Source organism: Rhipicephalus sanguineus, chromosome 1 (genome assembly GCF_013339695.2).
Source record: "Rhipicephalus sanguineus isolate Rsan-2018 chromosome 1, BIME_Rsan_1.4, whole genome shotgun sequence".
In the NCBI taxonomy this organism is placed as follows: Eukaryota; Metazoa; Arthropoda; class Arachnida; order Ixodida; family Ixodidae; genus Rhipicephalus; species Rhipicephalus sanguineus.
This window is the reverse complement of record NC_051176.1, coordinates 86,907,448-86,931,285: the sequence shown is the minus strand read 5'-3', so window position 1 is coordinate 86,931,285 and position 23,838 is coordinate 86,907,448. Positions and strand designations below refer to the sequence as shown.

The 23,838-nt window shown below is 46.7% G+C and overlaps 1 protein-coding gene across 1 annotated transcript; it reads right to left on the bottom strand.

Annotated features, from left to right (window-relative positions):
• Nucleotides 1-13,228: 13,228 nt before the first annotated feature.
• LOC125756346 (uncharacterized) lies at nucleotides 13,229-18,230 on the bottom strand. Its single transcript, XM_049410971.1, has 2 exons — nucleotides 16,439-18,230; nucleotides 13,229-13,245 (listed from the first exon to the last, which is right to left on the bottom strand). The coding sequence occupies exons 1-2, from the start codon at nucleotides 18,228-18,230 to the stop codon at nucleotides 13,229-13,231; spliced, it is 1,809 nt and encodes a 602-aa protein (XP_049266928.1).
• Between the last annotated feature and the right edge of the window lie 5,608 nt (nucleotides 18,231-23,838).

Sequence of the window (23,838 nt, the reverse complement as noted above, 5' to 3'; positions counted from 1 at the left end):
AACCTTCAACCCTTCTCTCTACGCTCCATGATTCTCTCACTCTACTCTCTCTTAGGCATTGGCTGAAATGCCTCGATATTGCTCTGGCTTCGATACGATAACGATAGTTGTGAGCGGTGGCCCGGCACGTACGGAACTCAAACTTAAACAGGTGTATCCACGTAGTGACCGTCCATTTTGGTCGCCGCTGATTGGCAGGAGTTCGGTGAGCAGTGCGCTGCCTGTTTCCGGTTCTTCTTCGGAAACGCCATTTTGACGGCACGGAGCTTTGACAACTCTCGACACAAATGAGAAGGACGGAATGTGCTTCAACGAAACGAACGCAGCCTCCAGAGATCCGCTTTTGGCCGCGCAGATCTCGGAGGCAGTGCATGAACTCTGATCATGTGATCGCGCTGGCCGTCGAATTAGGTCTAATGCGGCCACCCGCCTAACGTGCCTGTGATGGTCGGTACGCATTCCCTGCATCGTCCTCAAGCATCCGGAACACGCTCATACACAAGGACAGACTTGTCAAGTTCGTCTAAGTGTTCTGCACATTTCGTCCGGGGTCTTCCCTGCGTGTTCTCTGGACCAGAATAAAGTTAATTTAGCAACAACTAATTTTCTTTGTTCTTACTCTGGGATTGTGCTGAGCGGGTTCGTGCGTCGATATATTCAAGAGCGCGGTGAAGCCACGGCTCACCGCTTTATCGAATAACTGAATGCACTTCGTCGAAATGGACATGTCCACTAGGTGGACACATCGAGAATAGTTTCCCAGCACCGCTGTTTATAGTGTTCATAGATGTTTCACACTTGGACAGACAAGCTTGGCAACAGTGTTGCGTACATAAACGTCTGCCAACAATCAAAACTAGGTGCTGAGATAAACTGACGTATCCTCATTTAATAAATGTCATTGGAAAAACCATGTGAGAAAATACCACTCATGCAAAAAAAGTGTTTGTAATTATTTTTGACTTGGACAGAAAAGTATGGCAACTGTGTTGCGTACACAAAGGTCTGCCAACAATCAAAACTAGGTGCAGAGATAAACTGACTTATCCTCATTTAATAAATGTCATTGGTAAAACCATGTAAGAAAATACCACTCATGCAAAAAAAGTGTTTGTAATTATTTTTGACTTGGACAGAAAAGCTTGGCAACAGTGTTGCGTACACAAAAGTCTGCCAACAATCAAAACTAGGTGCAGAGATAAACTGGTGTATCCTGATTTAATAAATGCTGTTGGAAAAACCACGCGAGAAAATACCGCGCATGCAAAAAAATGTTTGTAGTTATTTTACACTCGAAGAGAAAAGTGTGGCAGCAGTGTCGCATACTCAAAAGTCTGTTAACAATCCAAACTAGATGCAGAAGTAAACAAACACATCGCAATTTAATCAATTGTGTTGGAAAATCCATGCTTTCTGTACAACGCTTTTTGTAACTTTCATAAAAATTGTGTACCTTTCTGTACTCTTCATCGATATTCGGCGTCACCTCTGTGTCGTGTGTTACACAGCTTCGCTGGTCATGCCACTGTACAGAGGTGAATGACTCAGAAATTTTTTATGCAGTGTGCGCATTGTCATTGTAAGTAGTTTATGCGCAGTATATATGTTGTCATAAGCAGTGCCATGAAAGTGGTTTATACGCAGTGTATATGTTGTGTGAAAATGGCCGCCAGAGGGACACCGAGGAGGAGAAAGGAAGACGAAGAAGTGCGCGCATAGTGTGCGCGCATAACGCGTGGCGCGTGGTGGTAAAAGGCTGGTCTGGATGCCGCTGAATGCTGTTGGGCTTGGCTGGCGCTGGTCTCGTGGATCGACTTCGAACCTAGACTGCGGAGACGCGGCCGTCTTCCGCACTGGCTCACGCAACGAGGAGTCCCGGTGCCACAGCAAGGGGGTGACCGCCGCCCGGGCTGCGTGACGACCTTCGATAACCATGCCAGCTGGTCAGCCATGTCGACCAAGCAAAGGCAAGTGGCTGTCTTGGCTCTCCTGCAATTCGCACAGAGAAACTGAGAGGACGCTTACGCGTCGCATTTTAGAGTGGAGCGTGATGGCATTAGACAGATATAGTTTAGCGGACTTAGCGGAATAGTGGGATCGAAATGAGCATGCGCAGTGCACTAAAGGACCCGTTGCGTTTACCGTACGCACGTACGCATACTAGGCAGTTTTAGAATTGAGAATTTGAGAATTGGGGCGCCAAGGAGCTTGGGGACCCAAGAAGTTTGCGAGCCGACAGGGCGCATGCGCAAAACCCAAGCCACTCTTGGGCTCTTGCGCTCCCGTTGACCCAAGGTCCAAGAATCGAAAACTAGCATGGGTCTCCGAGGTGTCTTGGGTAGCGAGTGAGACGATGCAGAAGCAGCGCGGGCCACGACGCAGTATGGCCCCTCGTCTCGAATGATTTTAATATCGCCACGTCTGGCGCCTCGTTCATTTGACCCAACGCAGTTTGCGTTTGACCCAGTTCTCAAACTCAGCTCCTCCGAACGCAAGAGCACCCTACCGAACGCAGCTTGGGGACCCAGTGTCTTGGGTCCCCAATTCTGACTCTGTAATAGCGTACGCAAAGCTTTGCGTTAGCGTTTGCCGCCACTGCGCATGCCTCGTACACTAACCTCTTGCAGGCCCCCGTTAGGCGACGGAAATAGCGGGCGACCGCAAAGACCGCTAACTTTGCGTTCGCTATTTTAAAGCTGCCTACTATTAGCGAGTTTTAGTATAGCGGAAAACAGCAAACGCAAGGATTTAGCGTTAGCGTTATCGTTGCGTGCTCCTAACTGCGCATGAGCAGAACGTAAACGTAGCTCGAGCTCTTGCGTACGAAGGCTATTTCTGGAATATAGCGTTCAACGCTAACACTGGCAAGAGATCCCGTACGTAGGGCAAGATGGCGGTGCTTGAAGCGAGAGCCGTCCACTTCGAATCTTTCTAGTCGTCGTCCTGCATTGAACTCATTCATTCCCAAATAATGTTGGTATTTGATTTAGATTTTGAGTAATGAGGCTTCGCCAACCGTGTACCGCCGATAAAATAGCTCCATTTTTGAGATGCAAAGTGGATTTGCGGCGCAGAAGACTTAACAAAATTTGTTTACAAGGATCGCTCATGTTTTCTGTAGCCGCGCAGAGATGGCGACGCTGTCTTCAGTCGCCTCTTTCCAAGATTCGGCCACAAGTCAAGCCGAGACATGTCAAGATTCGTTTCCCTTCATGTTTTTCGCGGCCAGGTAATAGGGGTCTTGAAGAATTCTCGAACGCGGCATGTCGACAGAAACCGATCTGTTTCTAGTCGTCAGAACTCAACACTTCTGCAAGCGCGACATGGAGGCGCAATAACGGTGACTTTGGATCAGCTCGACTTAGTGGCGCTTTTGGGGATTCTATAGTATACAGTGCATTAAGTGTTTTGATGTCTAGATGGCGCCGTATGTGCTTGCGTTAGCGCTAGCGGGAATGCATTCCGCTGTACTAAAAGACCACAATTTGGCAGGCAGCGCGTTCCGTTTTAGCGTTAGCGTTGAGACGCACGCTAACGCTAACGTATGCGTTTCCTGCTATACTAAAACTCGCTATTTTTCAGATTTAGCGTTACGGTGTTTGCGTGGTTAACGTAGCGTACGTAAAACATGGCGGCTGTTTTGAACGCCTGCTTCGAACTGAATTAAGCGTTGATGTGGACGGATCCACTTCTTTCGTAGCAAATGACTGTGTAAAATTTCTTCGCTTAGCCTTCAGGTAGCTTCGACGACCGAGCATTACGGATACCTTAGCGTAGTTTTTGAGATCGCTTCCCATTTAAAACGTCCCTAGGTCTAACTAGAAGATCGGTGTAAACAAATCTGCAACACAAAAATTGGTGCGTGGTTCATATTTATTTACTTTTGTTGTTATTAGTACTATTGCTGCGTGCGGGTATACAGACGAGCATTCTGAGTTTTTTTTCTTTTCACTTTTTTAACGCATTCACCCTCCACTAGGTGACGCCAACGTCACACCTTGGGCAAGTAAACGCTATCCCGCTATACTAAAACGTTCTGTCCGCAACGAACGTTTGCGGCACGGTAACGCTATTCCCTTAATCCCCGCTATCACGCTAACGCTAAGCTATTCGTCTATTACGGGCCGAGTTCGCGTCACTTTCTCGCTCGCTTGCCATGCTTCGCTTCTCGGTGGATGCGTCAAATCTGCTGTGAGAAAAGGAACGTTTGTGCGCGAGACAGTTGTCGTCGTAAAGTCTCGTATTGCGTACTACTGCAAGTACAGTTGGGAAATGCCCACTGGGCCATATATTCAATGTTTTGCGAAGGGCCGAAGTGCGCACTACGCGGTATTAAAGCAATACGCGCGGCCCCGTAATGACACACTTTGTTGATGTTGTGGCTGGCGTTGATTAATTATTGCGGAGGCCTTTGTAACGGGTGCGCAGCTTTAATCATTTACTTGTTTACAATTAACATTATGTGACGCGTGGGGCGATTCTACGCTTGTGACACGCAATATTACGTGTCTTAACGTGACCCGTAGCTGTTTCACACTTAGACACAAAAGTTTGGCAACAGCGTTGAGCGCAGAAAAGTTTGTCACCAAACGAAACTAGATGCGGAGATAAACCGAGAAATCGTAATTTATAAATGTCGTTGGAAACACCATCCGGGAAAAATGCCTCTCAGACGCACGAAAATGTCTTCGTTGCATTTTCGCTCTTGGAGAGAAGTTTGGCTGTTTGTCTCCAAGCCGTCAATACCGTCGGACCGCGAAGCTGTAACACCTTTTCGTGGGCTTTTGCATTGCCCGTCTTATTTTGCGAGTCCTTTCTATTATTTATCATTGTCGTTCCTTCGTGTCTCTATTTGAAGTTATGGGGCTCGAACGGGCGGTGCTGGAGGGCGTGGAACTGGCCGAAATTTTAAAGCGGAGCTTATGCTCGAGGTTTGTCCTTGTGACGTAGAAAGAAATCTACCATCATTACGCGAGGCTTGCCTTTGCCACGTCAAGCCAAGTTAAGCTTAGATGAGCCTAGTTAAGACAAGGTAACCATCGCCAAGCCTAATAGGCCTAGTTGAGCATGGTAACACCTAATTAGCTAAGCATTACTAAGCTAATTAAGTCATACCAAATTAGCCCTGATTACGCCGAGCTGAATTTTGTGTGAGGTCGAGCTAGGCGGATCTTACCGAGGCAAACGTAATTAAAACTAATCAGTGTAATTTATGACGAGCCGTAATTAGTACTATCTAATTAGCTAATTAAGCACAGGTAGGGTATGAAAATCTGAGTTACTCGAGACTATGCCCCGATACATTAATTAGCTCAATTAAATAGTTAGATTAATTGGCATAATTAAGCTAATTACGCTACTGGAATTGTGTTTATTCGGCGCTGCTACGTGATGGCTACTCGATACCCAATCGATACCATTCGATAAGCTAGTGCCCAAAGTTGCTTTACTGGAGAAATCACGGGAATACTTCATGCAGCCGTGTATGGATGCACGTATCCATCGACCTTGCAATACTTAGCAAAACTTCGAAAATCCTAGCCAAGCCAGGACCAGATATGTGCCCACCCACGCTACTGTGAACCAGCCTTGCGAGTTATTGCAAATCCCGCCAATTTTTTTAGCGTTAGCTACACTGGCCTAGCCGAGCCAGTTTCGCGTGCCTCTTCAAGAGCCGTGCTGCGCATGCGCGAGGATCAGTGATGTCAGGCAGCAGGCGCACCAGAGCCGGCACCTCCCGCGCAATCCGCCACCGCCGGTCTGCGCTTTCCAGAGGCGTGACGTCGTAGCCGTGCCAGACGTACTGGCGCCGGCGCGCGCAGCTATTCGCCTTCGCTGTGCAGTCGCCGTCTGACACTACGCTGGAGCCGCTTGATAGCGCCTCTGACTGGCGTTTGCCAGTGTGGTGTAGCCATGGAGAAAGAGAGCGCAAATGCTGCTCAACGGCGCAGAACAGCGGAGAAGCTTAACTCATGGGATCACGAAGTAGTTGCCTGGCAAAATATATATATACATGTGCCACATAATACGTATACCGTGTGTGTGTCATTGGAGCAGCAGTAAGCAGGATAATCAAGCTCATCCTAGACAATCAGGAAAGCTAAGAATAATCAGCTGAACCTTTGCTAACGCTACGTTATCCTGGCATAGCCGAACTAAGCCACTGCAACATTTTTCTCTCTGACGCGCAGCTCTTAATCGGAGCCTCGTCGCTGACGCTGAGCTGCTGCTTCTCTGGCGCAAAGCTCTGGGTCGGCCCTGTGACGAAGAACCCGTTTACGAGCCAACTCACGGTAGGTGGCCTGTTCTTTGGGAGTAAGAACTCGAGCCTTTCTCATGGTGCTTAAAATGATACCCAGCTTTTATAGCGAAAGGAGGTGTTGTTCCACTCTTCCTCTTCAGAGCGAGCCATTCACAAACTCTAAATTCTAAAATAACAATTTTCGAAAATGTATGCTAATGAACATGCAACGCTTTCAAAATTTTTTCTTGTGCACATTAGTGCTTAAAGATTAATGCAACAGGTCTATGGTCCCGGAGAGTCCTTTGAATTAGGCTAGCATAAAATTGGCCGAACAAATTATTTTCGTATGAATGACTGGAGGTTCTGAAAGGGGCCATTCGGGAACTATAACATATAATTACAAATTCGCTCGAAGAATTAAGTACGTCTTGTAAATTTCGCAACATTTATGCAATATGCTCCTCTGAGTGCAGTTCTGAAACCACTTTTCTGGCGAAGGTGGCAGAGCGTGGCAGAGTGCATAAGGTCGAATTCTTCATTACAACAGCGTGCCGAAATCGCACTGAAGGAAATTACAGAAAAAAAATTGGCAGCCATTACGATGCAAAAAATAGGCCTAAAAATAAGGAAACCGAGCATTATGTTGGGTTAACCTGCCACTAGGTTAACAATGATCCTCTCGATTGAGATAGCATGCTGAGGGTATTAAACTATGACGAGGGGCTGAAGCACATCAGCTCTAGAGAGTGCCATGAAATGTGTATAGGTAGTACATAAGTTGGTATTCCCGGCGCGATGAAAGTCGTTTTACGGCGGAGCTGTGTATAACTGGGCCATTCGTAAGTCCCCGAGAGAGAGAGAGAGAGAGAGAGAGAGAGAGAGAGAGAGAGAGAGAGAGAGAGAGAGGAGTACAGGGTCACACTGGCTATTGCGGCTCACCTGGCCTGGCCAATGGTTGCCAATTGGCTTGACCCTCTCAACAGAAAATTGTAGCAGTTATGTGCCGTAGAAATAGGGCAAGCCCCACTACTCACGAAGAGTCCACTAAAAATGAAGAACTTCTACGCGGGTAGAAAAAAGGAAAAGAAAGCAAGAAAATAATGCTGTCAAATAGCTCCTGAATATCGTGCTCCAAACTGGAAGTGCATGCGGCAAGCCAGAAATAAATAACTAAATAAACAAAAATATGCAAAATTACAAATAAATAAATAAATAAATAAATAAATAAATAAAAGAAAATAAAAGGGACCGACAACTGGCCGGAACGTGTGATTAGATTCTCGTGTAATGAAAAGACCCCGAATTATAGTGGGAGATTCAAGCAGCCGTTTCGCGATTTGAGTAGGATTTTATTTTTGAATGACGCTTAGAATTTAAAAAAAAAGAAAAATGGGCGGTATCTCGCGCAGCATAGCGGAAGAGCCTCGATGCGGCACTACGGAGTCGTTTCGTTTGCTGTACCTAGTATGATGATTGTATGCGCCCCATAGTTAGTGTTCAAAATTGGAGTGTGAATATTATTTTTTACCCCCGCTCTATTTTGTGTTGGTTACGAGGATATGGAGTTGAGGCTGAGAAGCGGTCATGTCCTTGCAGCAACTAGTGGAACATGTCGAGAACATGTCGAGCGACGGCGCTTCGTGTATGGGCCCTGTGATTTGCGGCGCATGCGTGCAGTCCGCGTGCATGCGCATCAAACTGCAGCGCCCGAACACAAGCAGCTGTCGCGCTCACCTCCCAGTGTTTGCAGCATGTGTTGTGTGAACGACATCATAGTAGCCGCAGATCGAAAAATTCTTATTATAAATGTTTCACGACATTTTCCGCCTTACAAATCCGTGATTTACACTCCCTGACCGGTAGGCAGGCCCGTAGCCAGGAAATTTTTTCGGGGGGGGGGGGGGGCACTTGCTGAAAGCCTTGACTTTTTGAGAAAAACGCCTATTTTTATTATTTATTTTCGGTAAAACGCCATGTATCATAAAAAGAGGGTGTGCATTTAAGAGCGCATGTGACATCATGTGGTTACATGTCACGCTTCACGGAGACACGGATCTTGTGAAGAAGCAAGAACAAGGTAGCACAGGAAACTTTGGAGGCGTTTTTCATAGTGACTGTATAAGTGAAACTTCAATATACCTTTATGAACTGGACGTGCTGTGTCTAGAAGGTGTTCGATAGCGGCATTATGTAGACGAACGCACAATCACGTTGCGCATGCGTTGACGAAAAGCGGATTTATTAGCTTGTAATCATCAGAGAATAAAAGCAGTTGTAAATGAGCGCCCGTCCTGTGTGCTCCTTCGTGTTTCTGCATGGTCGTGGTTTTGGCGCGAAGTTGACTATTGATTCCAGACAGCGAGTTCCACTCGAGTATGTTTGTACGCACATTGTCATGAAATTGGTTCACACGCAGTGTATGATGTCTGGGAATAGCCGCCAGCGGTACGTGAAGGAGGAGAAAAGATGACGACGAAGTGCTCGAATCGTGAAACATTTATAATAAGTGATTCAAAAGCAAGCCTGCAGTTTTGGTTCGCTTGCCTGCTCTGGGGGTTGTGGCCAAAAATTGAGTAGTTGCTGCAGAAATTACTTCTTATTAAGTGTTGCTCTAGTGTTACTGTTGTTTAGTGAGTGCATTTTTGGCTAGTAAGACCAGACAGATGCCGCTTTCGTCACCTGGACGAGGGCTCTCCTCTAGTCTGCTTGTCTTGAACCGCAGGAGTTGCCAGTGGACCTTTTTTCGCACAACTGCATCTCATCCGTTCCTGTGGCCCTTGTACCAAGCAATCAAGGCATCATACGGATGAAGAATCGGAAAGGGAACCAGGCGGAGCTTAGATCGGCAACAACTCATTTCCAAAGCATCACAGGTCCACCAGTTTGGCAGGGGAGGCATTCTCTGCTTTTCATTAGATCAGCTATGTGTACAAGACCTGCTAAAGTGATCGGTGTTCGCTACCAATCCGGTGAGCGCATTTATTCCACCTTACCTATAGCATGCGTGAAAGGCCTTGTCCGTGACATCGATGTCAACATGACTCTATCTGTGGTATTAAGGATGTTTGCCGAGGCTGGTGCGATTTCAGTTTATCGGTGTGCACGTGTCGTAGATAAGGTCCCAACTTAGTCCGTCATCGTAACATTCGCCGGGTCAATTCGTCCAGCGGAAATTAAAGCGCGCCCCTAATTTACAGAGTGGAACCGCTACCCCGTCGTGCTCTCCAGTGTGTAAAGTGCTGGCGCTATGGTCACACTATGAAAGGATGTAGGGCAGCTCCCAGAGGCCGAATTTGTGCTGAGACTCAGAACTCAGTCAATGCAAAATTTTGTAACGAAGTGTTATTTGTGCAATGAATCGCACTGCGCTGATAATCCATAGCTGAATTTAGTCTTGAACTCAGGGGCACGCCGGGGCTGCAGCCCATCATAATACATCACTGGAAGCGTCTCTTTCCCTGTCCATTGCGGATGAGGTCGAAAAAGCAATGGAAAAGGCAATGGAACGCCTTGCTAGAAACGTTTGCGAGTCCTTGTCACAAATTCTAACCTACCAGATGGCACATATATTTGGAACGTCGGGAGATATTGGCATAGCTTCGCAACATGCTGAGAATCCGCGCCCATTAAATGAAGTAGAGTCTGACACCACGCGTTCAGGTGCTCAGCCTGGAGGGCCCTCTCCAGCTGTCAATCAGAGGCAAAGTGAAGGCATAGATGAGGATGCACAGGATTCAGACTAAATAACATGGATACCAGATATTTAAAGCGTTGTAGATCCCCTCTCTCCAAGAAAGCTAGTTCACCAAAACATTCAAAGAAAAAAATGCATGAAAGACAGCCTCTCAAAGAGCGATTTCCTGAAAGAAAGCAGTTTAGGTAGGGCACTCGCTGAATCATTTCTTTCGAAAGCACAAGGCCTCTTTAATTTCAGCATTGGAACTGCCGGCCAATTCACTCTGCAGTAACCGATTGATTGTATTTGTCTTTTAAATTCGCTCCAGATATTACTGCATTACAACAAACATGGCTTTCCGTACATCATTCGTTTCAAATAAACTACCGATCTTTTCGACTAGACCGCCCATAGAAAGGTGGAGGTTTAGCATTCCTTATCAATAAATACATTAGCCTGAAGATGAAAATTTTGTACAAATATAGCTTTCTCGAATGCGAAATTTTTACAGTAGCCGTTACCTTACCAGGTTGCCTACCTTTCTCCTCGGTAAACTTATCGAGTGTAAGGAAGAAATGGTGTTCGGAAATTTTATTTCTCATCGCACATGTTGGAATTGATCAATGTGGCAAACGATTGTGGGAGAGGTCTGTGGGCATTAATCTATCTTGTTTGAATGCTAGAACTCCTACATTCATTCGCCATCGATCCCGCTCTGCTTTAGATTTACGCTTTCTAAGTTAGGTCATTTCTAGCACTTCCAGGACAGCCCTGGACTGCGCCACCAACAGTGACCACTTTTCTATAACATTCGAGATTGCTTGCCCAATGATGCCATCATGTTCTCACGTCTGAGTCTTTGTGAATTACAGTAAATTTAAAAATGATCTAAAAAAAGTCAGTTTTGACGCAAGGGCGACGTATTGAATGCGATAGCAACAAATGGGATGTCACGCAAAGAACGGCAAGCAACTCGAAGCTTGCAGTGCGCTGCGCAAAAACAAAAGAGCACGAAACGAGCGCATAGGTATACACAGGACGAGCGCGAACTAACAAGTGCCACAGTTGTTGCTTCTTTGTGTTTGAGGAGCACGCTGCAAGTGTCGGCTATGCACAACCAACTGCCCCTACTTTGGCTCGTCTAGCTAGCAGCTCACTCCTTTCGCAAAGGCGGCCGCTTCAGCGAGCGAAGTGACCGTCGTGCGCTCTGTAACTTCAACGGAAACTTTGCGGTGAATACGCAAGACGTACAAACGGCCCCCCTCACGAGACACATGCGCCCGCACGAGCGACCACGCCCTGCAGGGCAAAGTACATGTGGTACAGGTACGATGCGCGCGCGCATCGCAACTCCGGTGAAAAGCGAACGGGGGTGCTATTCTGGACGTTTGCCATTTCCTCTATAATTTGACGTACGCGTGACGTGTACACAGTGGTGACGCAAAGACATGAATTTCTTGCGCAACGTGACGTAAAGTGAACATGAAATACAAAGAAACGTGCAATTAACATTTTAATTCTTTAAATGTAAACGCAACAACAAAAAACAAAACGAAAGTGAAGCATTTAGTTTTAAAGCCGTGAAGTAGGTGATATCGTCTGCAATTTAGCGCCATTTCAAAATCAGCGACGAAGCCATAGTAACTTTTCTAGCCACTAAGCAAGCCAGCCAAGCCAGCGCCGACATTGCCGACATCGTTGTTTTGTATGGAGGAAAGAAAAATAAAATAGGAGGGAGCACGCCTAGCATTCACAAGCCAATCAACTCTGAAGCCGTTTGCTCCTCGCGTTCGTGGCTCATTTCCCACGATGCTCCTGTTTCATTTCCTTTCTTGACGGGCTCATGAACAAAAACAAAATTTTGAGTGGCGCGCGCGCCTAGCGTCCACAAGCCAACCTCCTCGGACGCCGCTCCACCCTCGTACTCCAAAACTCACCTCTTGCCTATCACGTGGGGTTGCTCATTTCCCAGCGTGCCCCTGTTTCATTTGTTTTGGCTGGGCTTCAAAAATGTCATGTGACCCTCCCTCCTAGTTTTTTTGTTCCTCTATGTTTTTTTTTTAGGTGTTGTGTGGTTATGTCGGCAGAGCGCCGAAGAGTAGGCTGCGATGTTAGATGTTATTACCGATAATCCGCATATGGGGAGGGCGGATTGCGACTTACTGCCGGATGTACGACGGGATCTGTGGTAGACGCTGACAGAGCGCCTTAACGGCCTGTGCCCCAACAGCGGGCCGCCGCCGGAGTGGCGGCGGCTATGGCGAATTAAGGTGGCGGCAGCGCGAGCCCGAGGCGCGGAATCGCAGCGCAATCAGGTAAGCTTGCGTTTCACTCGGGTGGTGTTGACGTTTCAGCTATGCACATGCTTATTGCAGGAGAACAGGTGGAGGTCCGTTTGATTTGGTGATGCACGTACGGTGGAGGACGTCCGCATCATTACAATTATGCGCACCGACTGCGTGTTGGGCTGCGGCGGCCCCTCGTTCCCAAGGCCCGCGGCGCCCACAAGCCCTGCCGATTGTAGAGGGGTAAGGGGCTGCACAGCATTGCAAGTGTTAATAATTCCCCTTTTGTTTCTTCTGTCTTTTCAGTTGTGGTGGCGGTTCAGTGTCTAGTTTATTTGAAGCAATGTACTAACTAGCCCAACAGCGAGCTGCGCTATTTATAACTTCTCCGATGTGCGAAGTATGTTCCTGAACCATCTTGATCATTAAGATGGTGCTATATTTTGCTAAGGATGCGTACAGACTACTGTAAATAACACTCATGCAAATATACAGAAGTAAAAGCGATAAGAGTTAAGTGTCAGGGCCTCACGTAATGCACGATCAATTGAATCTGAAAAATATGGTCTAGGCGAATGTCAATCTACAGAAGTAATGCATTCCCAAAGGTGTTAACGATAAAAGGTACTTCTACGTTGCTTACAACATACGGATAAAAAGTGCATAATGGCCACAGATAATGAAAGGGAATTGTTGTATTTTATGCAGTTGATGTTACTTTAGGCTGGCAGCACTAAGAAGTGCACAAACTCTGTGCAAAGATATGTGTCTTTTCTAGATGTCCTTTTTCCAAAACTGACTGGCACAATATTTGAGGCATCCTTTGTTGGTGTTGGTAGTAGTGAATGATGAGACAATAATGTAAACAATGAGAGAACTTGACTGCTTTTTATTATTGCAAGAACAAACCATAACATGGTTGCTCGAGAGCTATGAAAAAACAAGGCGATTTCTGCAGAACACTTGGAAAATCATTACAGAAGAAGGTGAATTGCCTTGCAGAACATTCTGAACTATCCCGCATTACTCTTGCATGTGTTCTACAGTGCACAAGAGAAACCATGACAGAAATGAGCCACATGGACACAGCACTGTGTCCACGTCACCCTTTTCGGTACTGGTTCATTTTGTGCGCTGTAAATGTTTGCAGAGATTTCCAGCAGGCGCAAGCTTGTGTTAGTGCATGTACTAGTGGCTAATACATAAATATAGCTTTTGTACAGCACCTGCGAGACTCGTGCAGTCGTCACATGATGTGAAAGGTCTCTCACTTGGTTCGCATTGTGAATATAAGGCTGGAAATAATGCTCTGGAATGGCATTCGTGGGTTACGAGGTTACATGCTCTGCGGCAAAATAAAGCAGGCTGTTTCCAGAGTTACTATGGCCTCCACAAACAAGTCCTGCTATGATTGGCTGGAGAAGAAAAGGACGCTTTTGCCTAACTGCCTGGTACAATTAGCATGCTCTCAATGATCCGACACAACGAAGCTTTTGTCAGAATACAATTCCCACAAGAACACAAGTAGATGTGATATGTATAAGATCAAACACAAGGCAAGCGGCTACTTTGCCGTCAACAAGGAAGCAGCTTTTGTTAGTGTACAATTCCTGCTGAACACAAGTACAGGTGATAGGTATAGGATCGAACACAGGGCAAGTGGCTAGTTTGCCATGAGAAAAAAAAAGAGCTTGTTTTGTTTCATGTTTTATCATTACATCAAAAATGGGAGATACATGAGTAGGCTACAAATACGGCTTCAGTCGATGTCAATGTCATTAAATGTTGTAAAGAAACTATCGATCAGCCAAGGAACCACACAGACAGCCGTTCATCGTTCCAACTTCTTCCTCTTCTACTGCAGCGCTCGCCTGCACGCGTTTATTCCTTTTCTTTTTCAACATACTCCCGCCCCCCAGTAGTGTCGCTCAATTCGAGCTTGTACAATTTCTGTACTGGCTTTCTTAAAAACTTTCCGTCTTGGGCTTTCACCCGGCAAGCTCGGATTATGCCATCTTGACCCGGGTAAACGTCTGTGACTCGCCCAAGGGGCCAAACACCTCGAGAAATGCCAGGCTCTTCGATGATTACCACATCATCTACTCGTAGACAGCTGCTGGGATGTGCAGGGTATAGGTGAAGTGCCCGCAGTTCTAGCAAATACTCTTTTTTCCATCGCATCCACAGGCGATCTATAAGCTTCTGTCTGTGTCTCAACTTCTTGCTGATGTCACTTCGAGTAGTCTGAGGACTTATAGCATCGTAGTCATTGTTGGGCCGCTCTGGAGAAGCTAGCAAGGAACGTCCAACAAGAAAATGCGCCGGACATATCGGAGAAGGCTCTTTGGCGTCCGTATACGTGTAGGTCAATGGTCTTGAGTTAACAACTGCTTCAACCTCCAGTAGCATCGTCTCGGTTTGTTCGCTAGTGAGTTTGCTCTTTCCCATCACCTTGCGCAACGATGACTTCACTGTTCGGACAAGCCTCTCCCACCAACCACCCCACCAAGGTGCACCCGGAACGATAAACTTCCATTCGATGCGATGGGTCAGTAGGAAAGACGCGAACGGAGAGCTCTTCATGACATTCCAGATGTTCCTGAGGTCCCGTGATGCTCTCTTAAAGGCAAGAGCGTTGTCAGAGTACAGTGTTGCTGGTACCCCTCTGCGAGCCAGAAACCGGCGGAACGCTAGTAAGAAAGCGCTTGTCGAGATCGCACTCGTCAGTTCAAGGTGTACTGCTCTCGTCGTCGCACAGGTGAACAGCAGGATGTAAGCTTTCGATGCATCACCATGTAGCTCCTGTTGCTTTATATATAGTGGACCTGCAAAGTCCAATCCCACTACATCAAACGGTCGTGACGAGAGAAGCCGGTCCTCAGGCATCGGCGCATATTGTACGTTTCCAGGTTTCATGTTGTACCTTCGGCAGAGGAAGCAAGCATTAATGATTCGTTTCACTTCTTGTCGAGCGCGGATAATCCAATAACGCTGTCGTATTTGCATCATAGTGCTTGCCACACCACCATGCAAAGCTCTGCAGTGAGCCTCTGTCACTACCAAAGCCGTGAAGGGATGCCTCTGTGGTAGTATGACCGGATGCTTTTCGTCATACGTAGCGTCGATTCTTTCAAGTCGTCCGCCAAGCCGAAGCTGTCCGCTTTGGTCCAAGAAAGGGTGAAGATCGAGCAGCTTCGAGTGTTTTGAGAGAGTGTCTCCAAGTTGAAGCTGTTCGACGTCCTTCGCGAATACTTCGAGTTGAACTCGTTGTACCCAAAACCTTTCAGCCTTGCATAGCTCCAGTGTCGAAATTGTTTCGCTGAAGCGATGTTTGAATACCACGGCATCGATCCACAAAGCGGAAGACCCAGGCGGTGACGCGCAGGAGCTTCTGCAGATTGTTGTGCTTGCTTAAATCAATCACAGGGTGTAATTTCCTGGATGATGCTTGAAGAAATACATGTTGCGTGTCAATCTCTGCCTCTTCGTTGATCGGTGTGCACTGGTTCGGTTCGGTAGGCCAGTTTGATTTCGGCTGGGACAACCATTCAGGTCCATACCACCAACAGCGACATGCACGTAGAGTCTTCAAAGGTATGCCCCTAGTCAGTACATCTGACGGGTTGTCTTCACCCGGGCAGTAGCGCCATAGCACTGGTTCAGTAGCTTTTGCTATTTCAGTCACTCTGTGTTTTACAAACTGACTCAACTTGCTATGGTCACCGCGGATCCAGCTCAATGTGATCATAGAGTCAGTCCACATGACGCAGTGGAAATCTTTTGAATCCCATGAGGAACAAATGTACTTTAGCAATCTGGCTCCCACTACCGCGGCCATAAGCTCGAGCTTTGGTAGTGTTAATGTCTTAATAGGTGCCACTCTTGACTTCGCTACTATCAGTGAAGTAGCCGAGTTCCCGTCTTCGTCGAATGCTCTCAAATAGGCACATGCTCCATAAGCCTTCAGGCTGGCGTCGACGAATATATGCAGTTCAGCCTCTTCCACTGCTCCATGAAGCCCGTCTCTCACGCAGCGCGGAATCTTTATGTGGCCAAGCTGAATCACGTCCGCACACCAGGCTGTCCACTGCGTCTTGATCTCCTCGGGTAATTGATCATCCCAGGAACGGCCTAAAACCCAAAGGCGTTGAAACAAAAGCTTCGCTGTTACGGTGAAAGGCGATAGAATGCCAAGCGGGTCATAAATTCGAGAAGCAGCCTTTAGTAGAGTACGTTTCGTGTCGGGCTGGCCAGCGACTAAATATTGTGCCACAGATTTGGAAGAAAACTTGAAGTAGTCCTTTTCTATATCCCATTGCATTCCCAAGACCGCAGCTGCTTCTCTGGATGCTCCTTCTACTTGCTCCTCCTGGTTGTCGAAAATGTTCTGCAGCTGATGGTTATTGGTCTTCCACTTTCTGAGGTTCATGCCTGCATCTCTCATGATTGCCTTTGACTGTTCATAGATGCGCAGACCTTCATGGAATGTCTCCGCACCCACCAATAAATCGTCGACATAAAATGCCTTCTTCAATGTAGAAGCGAGTGCTTTATCTTCGCACGCGTTATCCAAGTGGTAGTGTATAGTTGCCATGAGCAAGAAGGGACTTGATGTTGATCCAAACGGCACCCGTGTCATGCGCCATTCGACAAGCTTGCTGTGTTGGCTTATGGGAGTAGTATCAAACCACAGAAACCGGAAGGCATCTCGGTCAGTCTCCTGTATCTCAATTTGTAGGAATGCCTTTTCGATGTCCGAGTTTATGGCGACCGGGAACCACCGAAAGCGAAGGAGGACTTGCAACAATTCTGGATTGAGGTTCACTCCTTTGTCCAAGCAATCGTTAAGGGATGGTACGCCTTGAGTGTGTGACGATGCGTCAAACACTACCCGCAGTTTGGTAGTTAACGATTCCTCCCTTATGACTTCGCGATGTGGCATATAATATATGGCCCGATCCCGATCCAGAGGACTATCCTTAGGCACCACTTCAGCGTGACCCAACTCCAGATATTGCCGGATGACTATGTCGTATCGCTGCAACAGTCCTTCCTTCGTCGATAGCCTCCGTGTTAGTCTTTGTAGACGTGACAGCGCGATTTCCCGGTTGTTTCCTAAGAGCGGTTTCTTATCTTCTTTCCAAGGCAACGCCACGGTGTATCTGTTGTCTTTCTTGCTAATCGATCCACGGAATCCTGCAACAGACTCATGGGACGGAGATTCCCCCGAATCTGTAATGCCCATGGCTTCTAGTTGCCAAAACGATTGCAAGATCTGTGACGTTGTTTCGTCATCACCAATTGCTTGTACTTTTAGAATGCAGACCATGAGGCTGGAGTCGCAGTCCAGAAAGGCTTTTTGCTGACTGGGTCCTTGTAGCGTCCATCCAAACGCTGTGTCGATCGCTACCAGTCCTGGAACTTCTGCGCTCTTTACAATTTCTCCAGACATTACTTGCCAAAGATGGTCAGCTCCTATCAACAAGCTGAGGCCATTTTCCGTCTCCGCGTCGAACTTCTTTTCGTCCGCGATGAATTTCCCTTCGAGCCGCAGGTTCTGAAGGAAGTGGCTGTCAGCTTTCGGGGAAGCAATGTCGTGACAAATAACTGGGACAACAATTGCACGCACTATGCGGGTGTCGGAAGAGTGCTGGCTGCGCAGGGGAACTTCTACAACCTTCCGCCTTTCCGCAGTACTTGGTGATGCGCAGCCAAACGTGTTCAGTGCAATCCGTGTTTCTCCCAGTACCTGCAGGTGTAACTTCCTGACGAGCTCTTCCGTGACGAAGGATCGCTGGCTGCCTCCGTCGAGAATCCCTCGGACATATCTTGAGCTGTTATCTTTCACGACAAAGGCGCGAAAGGTCTGCAAGTATACTTCTCTGTCATTTATCTCGCTCCCGCTCAGTGAATCCTTGTCGCACAGCATAACCGACTGTGATGACACCATTCCTACTGTGCTTCCGGAGGCGTCCACTGGTCGAGGTGTCACTGCCATGTTCTTCCTGTAGTTAGGGTCGCACATGCTTGATGCGTGCCTCCCATGACAGCTCGAGCACGTGAGTTTGACTTGGCAGGACCGTGCCGGATGACCTCGTGACGTGCATCGATAGCAGCGGTTGTCCTTAGTCAGCATCTCTTTCTTAGAAGTGATAGAGAGGTCGGCGTCGCAGGCGCGTGTGCCGTGCTTCTTCGATTTGCAGAAAAAACACTCGTTCCAGTTGCACGATGCGCTGTGTAGTACAGAAGCGGTGCTGGTGCTGCTGCCTCGAGTTCGCTGTGCACGGTCATCAACCGGTCGCTCTGCAAATGGCTTACACTGCTCCCGGCTTTCTAGTTCGACGCGTGTAAAGGTAAGCAGCTCCTTTAACTCTGCATCCGATGACGCAGCTGCAGCGGTTGGCTCGAAGACGTTTGCAGAAGACCTGCTTTCCCTTAACGCTTGACTGCGCTTTCCACGTGTATAGGCCAAAACGATGTCATACGGCAATGCTTGCTGTAAAATGTCGATCAGCATCGCTGAGAAACTGAGCGTGGGAACGTTTAGCGCAGTCAGACACCTGATGTTGAGCTGCACGGCATCGTAAAGTCGCCTGAGGCCTCGAACGTCGCTTCCTGACTTCACGTGAGGGAGACTGCGAAGCGCTGACAGGTGGTGTTGCTCTATCCGTTTCCGATCTCCGAAGCGTTCTTTTAGCAACTCTATGGCGTCTGCGTAACAGGATTCGGAAGTCGGAAAACCAGATATCGCCGCTGCCGCTTCACCCGCAAGGTAATGGCGTAGATAGAAAAACTTGGTCGTAGTTGATAGAGCGTTGTTGAGATGAACAGTCTGCTCGAACTGCTCCCAGAAAGCTGACCACTCGTGAATGTCTCCTCTAAATGTTGGCATGCCAAGGTTCGGCAGTCTTGGGCCAATTCTGGTCGGAGCATCAGGAGCTGATGGGGCTGCGTTCTGAGGAGCAGTCGCTGTTGTACTGTTTCCGCGTTCCAAATCGGCTACTCTGCATCGAATCTCGGCGAGCATGCTAATGGCTTGGTCGTTGTACTCCGCCGCCGCTACGTACTCCGCTTCGAGCTCCTCGTCAGCTAGGTGCTCTTCTAGTGCATCATTAATCTTCGAGAGCTCGCTGTTGCTAGCCGACAAACGGTCATAAATACCTGTTAGCTTGGGATTGTCCGCGGTAGGATCCGTCAGCAGGGACCGTGCTTCCTGTATAAGCTTGGTATTCTGAGCTCGTCGAGCTGCGCGCTTGGTCTTTAGGCGATCCATCCGTGCAGATGTCGAAGTGTCGGGCCCACGCTGATCACGAGCGATCCGTTGCGAGTCCTCGCCGCCCGCAGAGCGACGCGGTCGAGTAGACGGTCCCCTTGAGTCGTGCGATGAGAGAGACGTGTCCGCACGAGGGTTTTCGGCACCAAAATGTAAAGAAACTATCGATCAGCCAAGGAACCACACAGACAGCCGTTCATCGTTCCAACTTCTTCCTCTTCTACTGCAGCGCTCGCCTGCACGCGTTTATTCCTTTTCTTTTTCAACAAATGTAATTAAAAGTGCACTCTTGGTGTTTCCGCTAGCATCTTCAATTTCAGTCTATGTAAGATATAAACAGGAACCCATTCTACCACTAGATTCTGTCAAATGTTAGGGCATCATCTTCAATGAAAAAAATTCGGCAGATCCCACGCCTTGTGGAAACTGGTTTCATGCGAAGCAGTCACTTCTATGTGTTTTTTGTGTCTGTTTATTTCTATTTCTGTCTTTCTCGCTCTATCTATGTCTTTTTTTCGCTCTTACTATCTCTTTCTCTCTTTATTTCTCCATTCCTGTGTCTTTCAATTTCTTTCTTTCTTCCCCCCTTTCTCTATTTCTTTCTATACCTTTTTTTTGATTCCCTCTCTTTCTCTTTGTCTTGCTCTCTCTTTTTTCTAGTCTTTCTTGTCTGTTTCTTTGCTACATGTTTCTCTCTCTTGTCTATTTCTTTCTCTGTATTTTTATCCTTTTCTGTCTTTCTTCCATTTCTTCTCCCTATTCCTCTCTATCTTTCTTTCTCTCTCTGTACTCATTCTCTCACCCACCAGAGTTATTGCCTCCCAAGTCGCGCAAACCGGCGCGCGTGTTCTCGGAGCGAAGCAGAAGATGGAGAAGAAAACGAAGAGGATGAAGCGAGTGCGTGCCGGTTCGTGATGATGATAGTTTTCTGTTCGCTGGCGACGCGTGACGTCACATCAGCTTCGCCCGTGCGCCCGTGTTCTGCGAGTGACGTCATCGCTCGGCGAGGCTTTTCCAGTCCACGGATCACACCTTACGGCCGGCTTAAAGAGCCTCGCTGTTAAAACTTAACTGGAGTCTACATAAAGTATATAGCAGCGAAGGCACGACGGCCCACACTTAGGTTTATTGCGCAGTTTCAGTAACTGAAAATATGGGTTACGTAGGGACAGTACGATTATGTCAAGCGAAACGTAGATGCGTTCAATATTGGAATTTACGTGTATATTCCCGGGCGGCCCTGTTTATAAAACGAAGCCTCTGGTTCTGTTGGAGAGAGAAGTGCTATGCTTGTGTCTGGGACTCCTTAGGTTTGTGGCTAATAGTGTAATTTATCAGGAAGTGAGTCTGCCAACATTGCTTTGTCGATTGCTCATCTTAACGGCACAAAACATTCTTAAAATGTTATAGCTTACGGGTAAGATGATCTGAATACACTTTTATCAGTCTCCTTCTTTCGCACTCATTGGCCATGGGTTCACACACCCCATACGATTTTTGTACAAACTGGACAGCATCAATGTGGACATTAGAAAGTTATTTGAAACTAATGGCTCAAATAAGAATATTAGAATATGATGACATTTTCCCTCCAAAATCTAAATTCAAATCTCTCAGGTTCTTAAATGACAGGCTACAAGATTACCTGGTACACACACAAACATATAACATAATAGCCACAGATGCTTCCGTGAATGATGAAAAGGCAGGCGTAGGAATTGCGTCCCATTTGCTTCGCTCGTAATTTTCGGCGAGGGCTGCCAGATTTGACCCTTGTCTTCGAAGCTGAGCTCGTGGCTGTCATTCTGGTGCTGTGAAAACTCTCTTCGAATGAAATCGGAATGAAATGGATCTTAGTAACAGATTCTCTTTCGATATGTACAGCGTCAGATAACTCATGAACCTTAACGACATTCCGCAAATTAGTACCGGCGCAGATGAAGCTCCTAAACTTACTGTGGATTCCACGTCACTGTGGGTTGCAACTAAATGAAATGGTCAATGCCTTAGCGCGAGCATCGCTGGATGGTACTATAATTACGGTACTTCCAGTAGTGGAATATATAATAGCGAAAATATATAGAAAGTTAGCAATTTGTACAGATATGATTGCCATGGAAACCTCAGGGCAGTCAATCTAGACAATCAGAAGTTATGATAACCAGATTTCGATGATATGTCCCCTCCAGGGCTGGGCAAAGATACTTTGAAATTGTATCGCGATACTATACAAGATACTCAGGCAAGAAGTATTTGAGATACAGATACAAGATACCACAACGCTGAGTGTATCCGATACGATACATTCCAATTGTATCTTAAGATACTTCGATACATTCGGAAATTTGTTATTATATATCTGTATTTACGATGATGTCGCACTTAAAGCCGGTGCACAAAAATGTTCGCTTGAAAATTTATTACCTGCGACCAATTTTGTTTTATTCGAATGAAATGTCTGTTAGTATCTCAAAAGTTTTGTATTTATTGCTCAAACTATATCACTTTCATTCCAGAACAACGTATTGGGGTTGCTTTAGCTGCTTAACACGGCAGATCTTTATACACTTCGCTGATAGCGGTTTTTGCTTGTCGCTTTTGTAATTGGGTGGAGCCGCTGCTCTGCTTGCCGAACAGCTATCGGATTGCCATCTAATCACAAGAACTTCAATTAGAAGCTTCCGCATACAGGTGCAAATACCGCTGTGGAGTTCAACCTTGCCCGTTAACATATCACGGTTTTCGCAATGCCCGATCAACGGACAGGTAACATCAGCAACAACGCTAATAGCAACATTCTTTGCGGCGCACCGTGTTTACGTAGACGACCTAGAACTGCAATGACATTTATATTCTACATATCTGCTGGCGTAAAGCTTTCGTTAGCAACGTACTCAGTAATGAATGATCTTTTAACGATTTTTCTTCTATGAGACGACATCTGCAGCCCAGAAAACGTGTCGAACGTATTCTATAGTTGCACAAAGCGCCGCAGGACACCGCCGCTATTGATACCATATTGCCATTTAGAGTTCCGATTACTTGGTTATTAGTGACGACTAAAAAGGAAAAACAAATGCAACTACGTAAAATAGAAAAGCGGTTCCGTATCAAACACAGTGAATAATTATAGAAGCACGATACAGGCGGCACGCTGAAGAGCTAATAATAATTGTTGCACTTTAACGTCCCAGAACCACGGTATCATATGAGGGATGCCGAAGTGGAGGGCTCCGTAAACTTCGACCAGGTGGCGCTCTAAAACCTAAATATAAGCACACGGGCATCGAAATGCGGCTACCGCGACCTACGGGTCATAACCACCACCGCGGCGGGTAACCCCTAATAGCTGTGATAACTAGGCATTTAAGGTAAGGCCACAGAAAATTCAGTGCCTATGTAAAATAGCGTAATCCCGCTCGTTGGCACGCTCATTACAAAAACGGAGCATTTTGTATAACAATGTTTCTCCAATCCCTTTGCTAATTATTTACATTGTTATCATAAAAAACTCAATTTCGCTGTTTTACTAAGCAAGAAGCAGAATTTTTGTTACTGTATACTGCAAGCGCGCGCAGACCATTACATATTTGTTCTCAACGTCGCCTTGACATAACAGTATTTAAGAAGTAGCAGGAATGATGCAGACAGCTAAAAGTAAGAAGAAAGCAGAGAGCTTACCTTGCCAGCACGTTAAAGGATTATTGCCGTAAGCAGACCTGAAAAAAAAGCTATACATAGACATAGTTAGGTAATTTATGGGATGGAAAAGGACAGTTTAGAAAGAACTTGCACTAACAATGAAATTATGATATTGAGAACTCATTGAATAAAAGAAAAAGAGACGTGCGCCAAGATAGCTTCTGTTAAGTGAATGATTGTTCTGTTAGATCCAGCATCGGTACCGGTGGTGATATAGCTGTTCAAATCTTGGCTGCATGTAAGTCAATCTCATTGCATGTAAGTCAAACTTGCAGTGACGAGGTGCTTCCAATCGCCGATGTGTGAAAGCCACGAGACGCTAAGAAACCCCTTTTCTTGCATTCTTCAGACTTTGCAACGAAGCAAAACGCAAGAGAAACTTCGATAACGGCACTATAGCGGCATGAAAATTTGTACGCGGAGTACATGGCACAGGCAAGGAGCCAAGTATAGTAGCGCTGACAAACCTTAAAAGAAAAAAGAAACCGTGACAACAAAGGTCGTCTGGGCGTATAAGTTCACGCGTTTGTCTGTCGTGACGATGCGAGCGCCACCACGTGACTCTGCTCCCTCTATAGGGACGCTCAGAGCTCATCGTCCGCCCTCGCAGGAAAACTCTAGCGGAAAGATAAAATAATGTCACTGTCTTCAGTTTTAA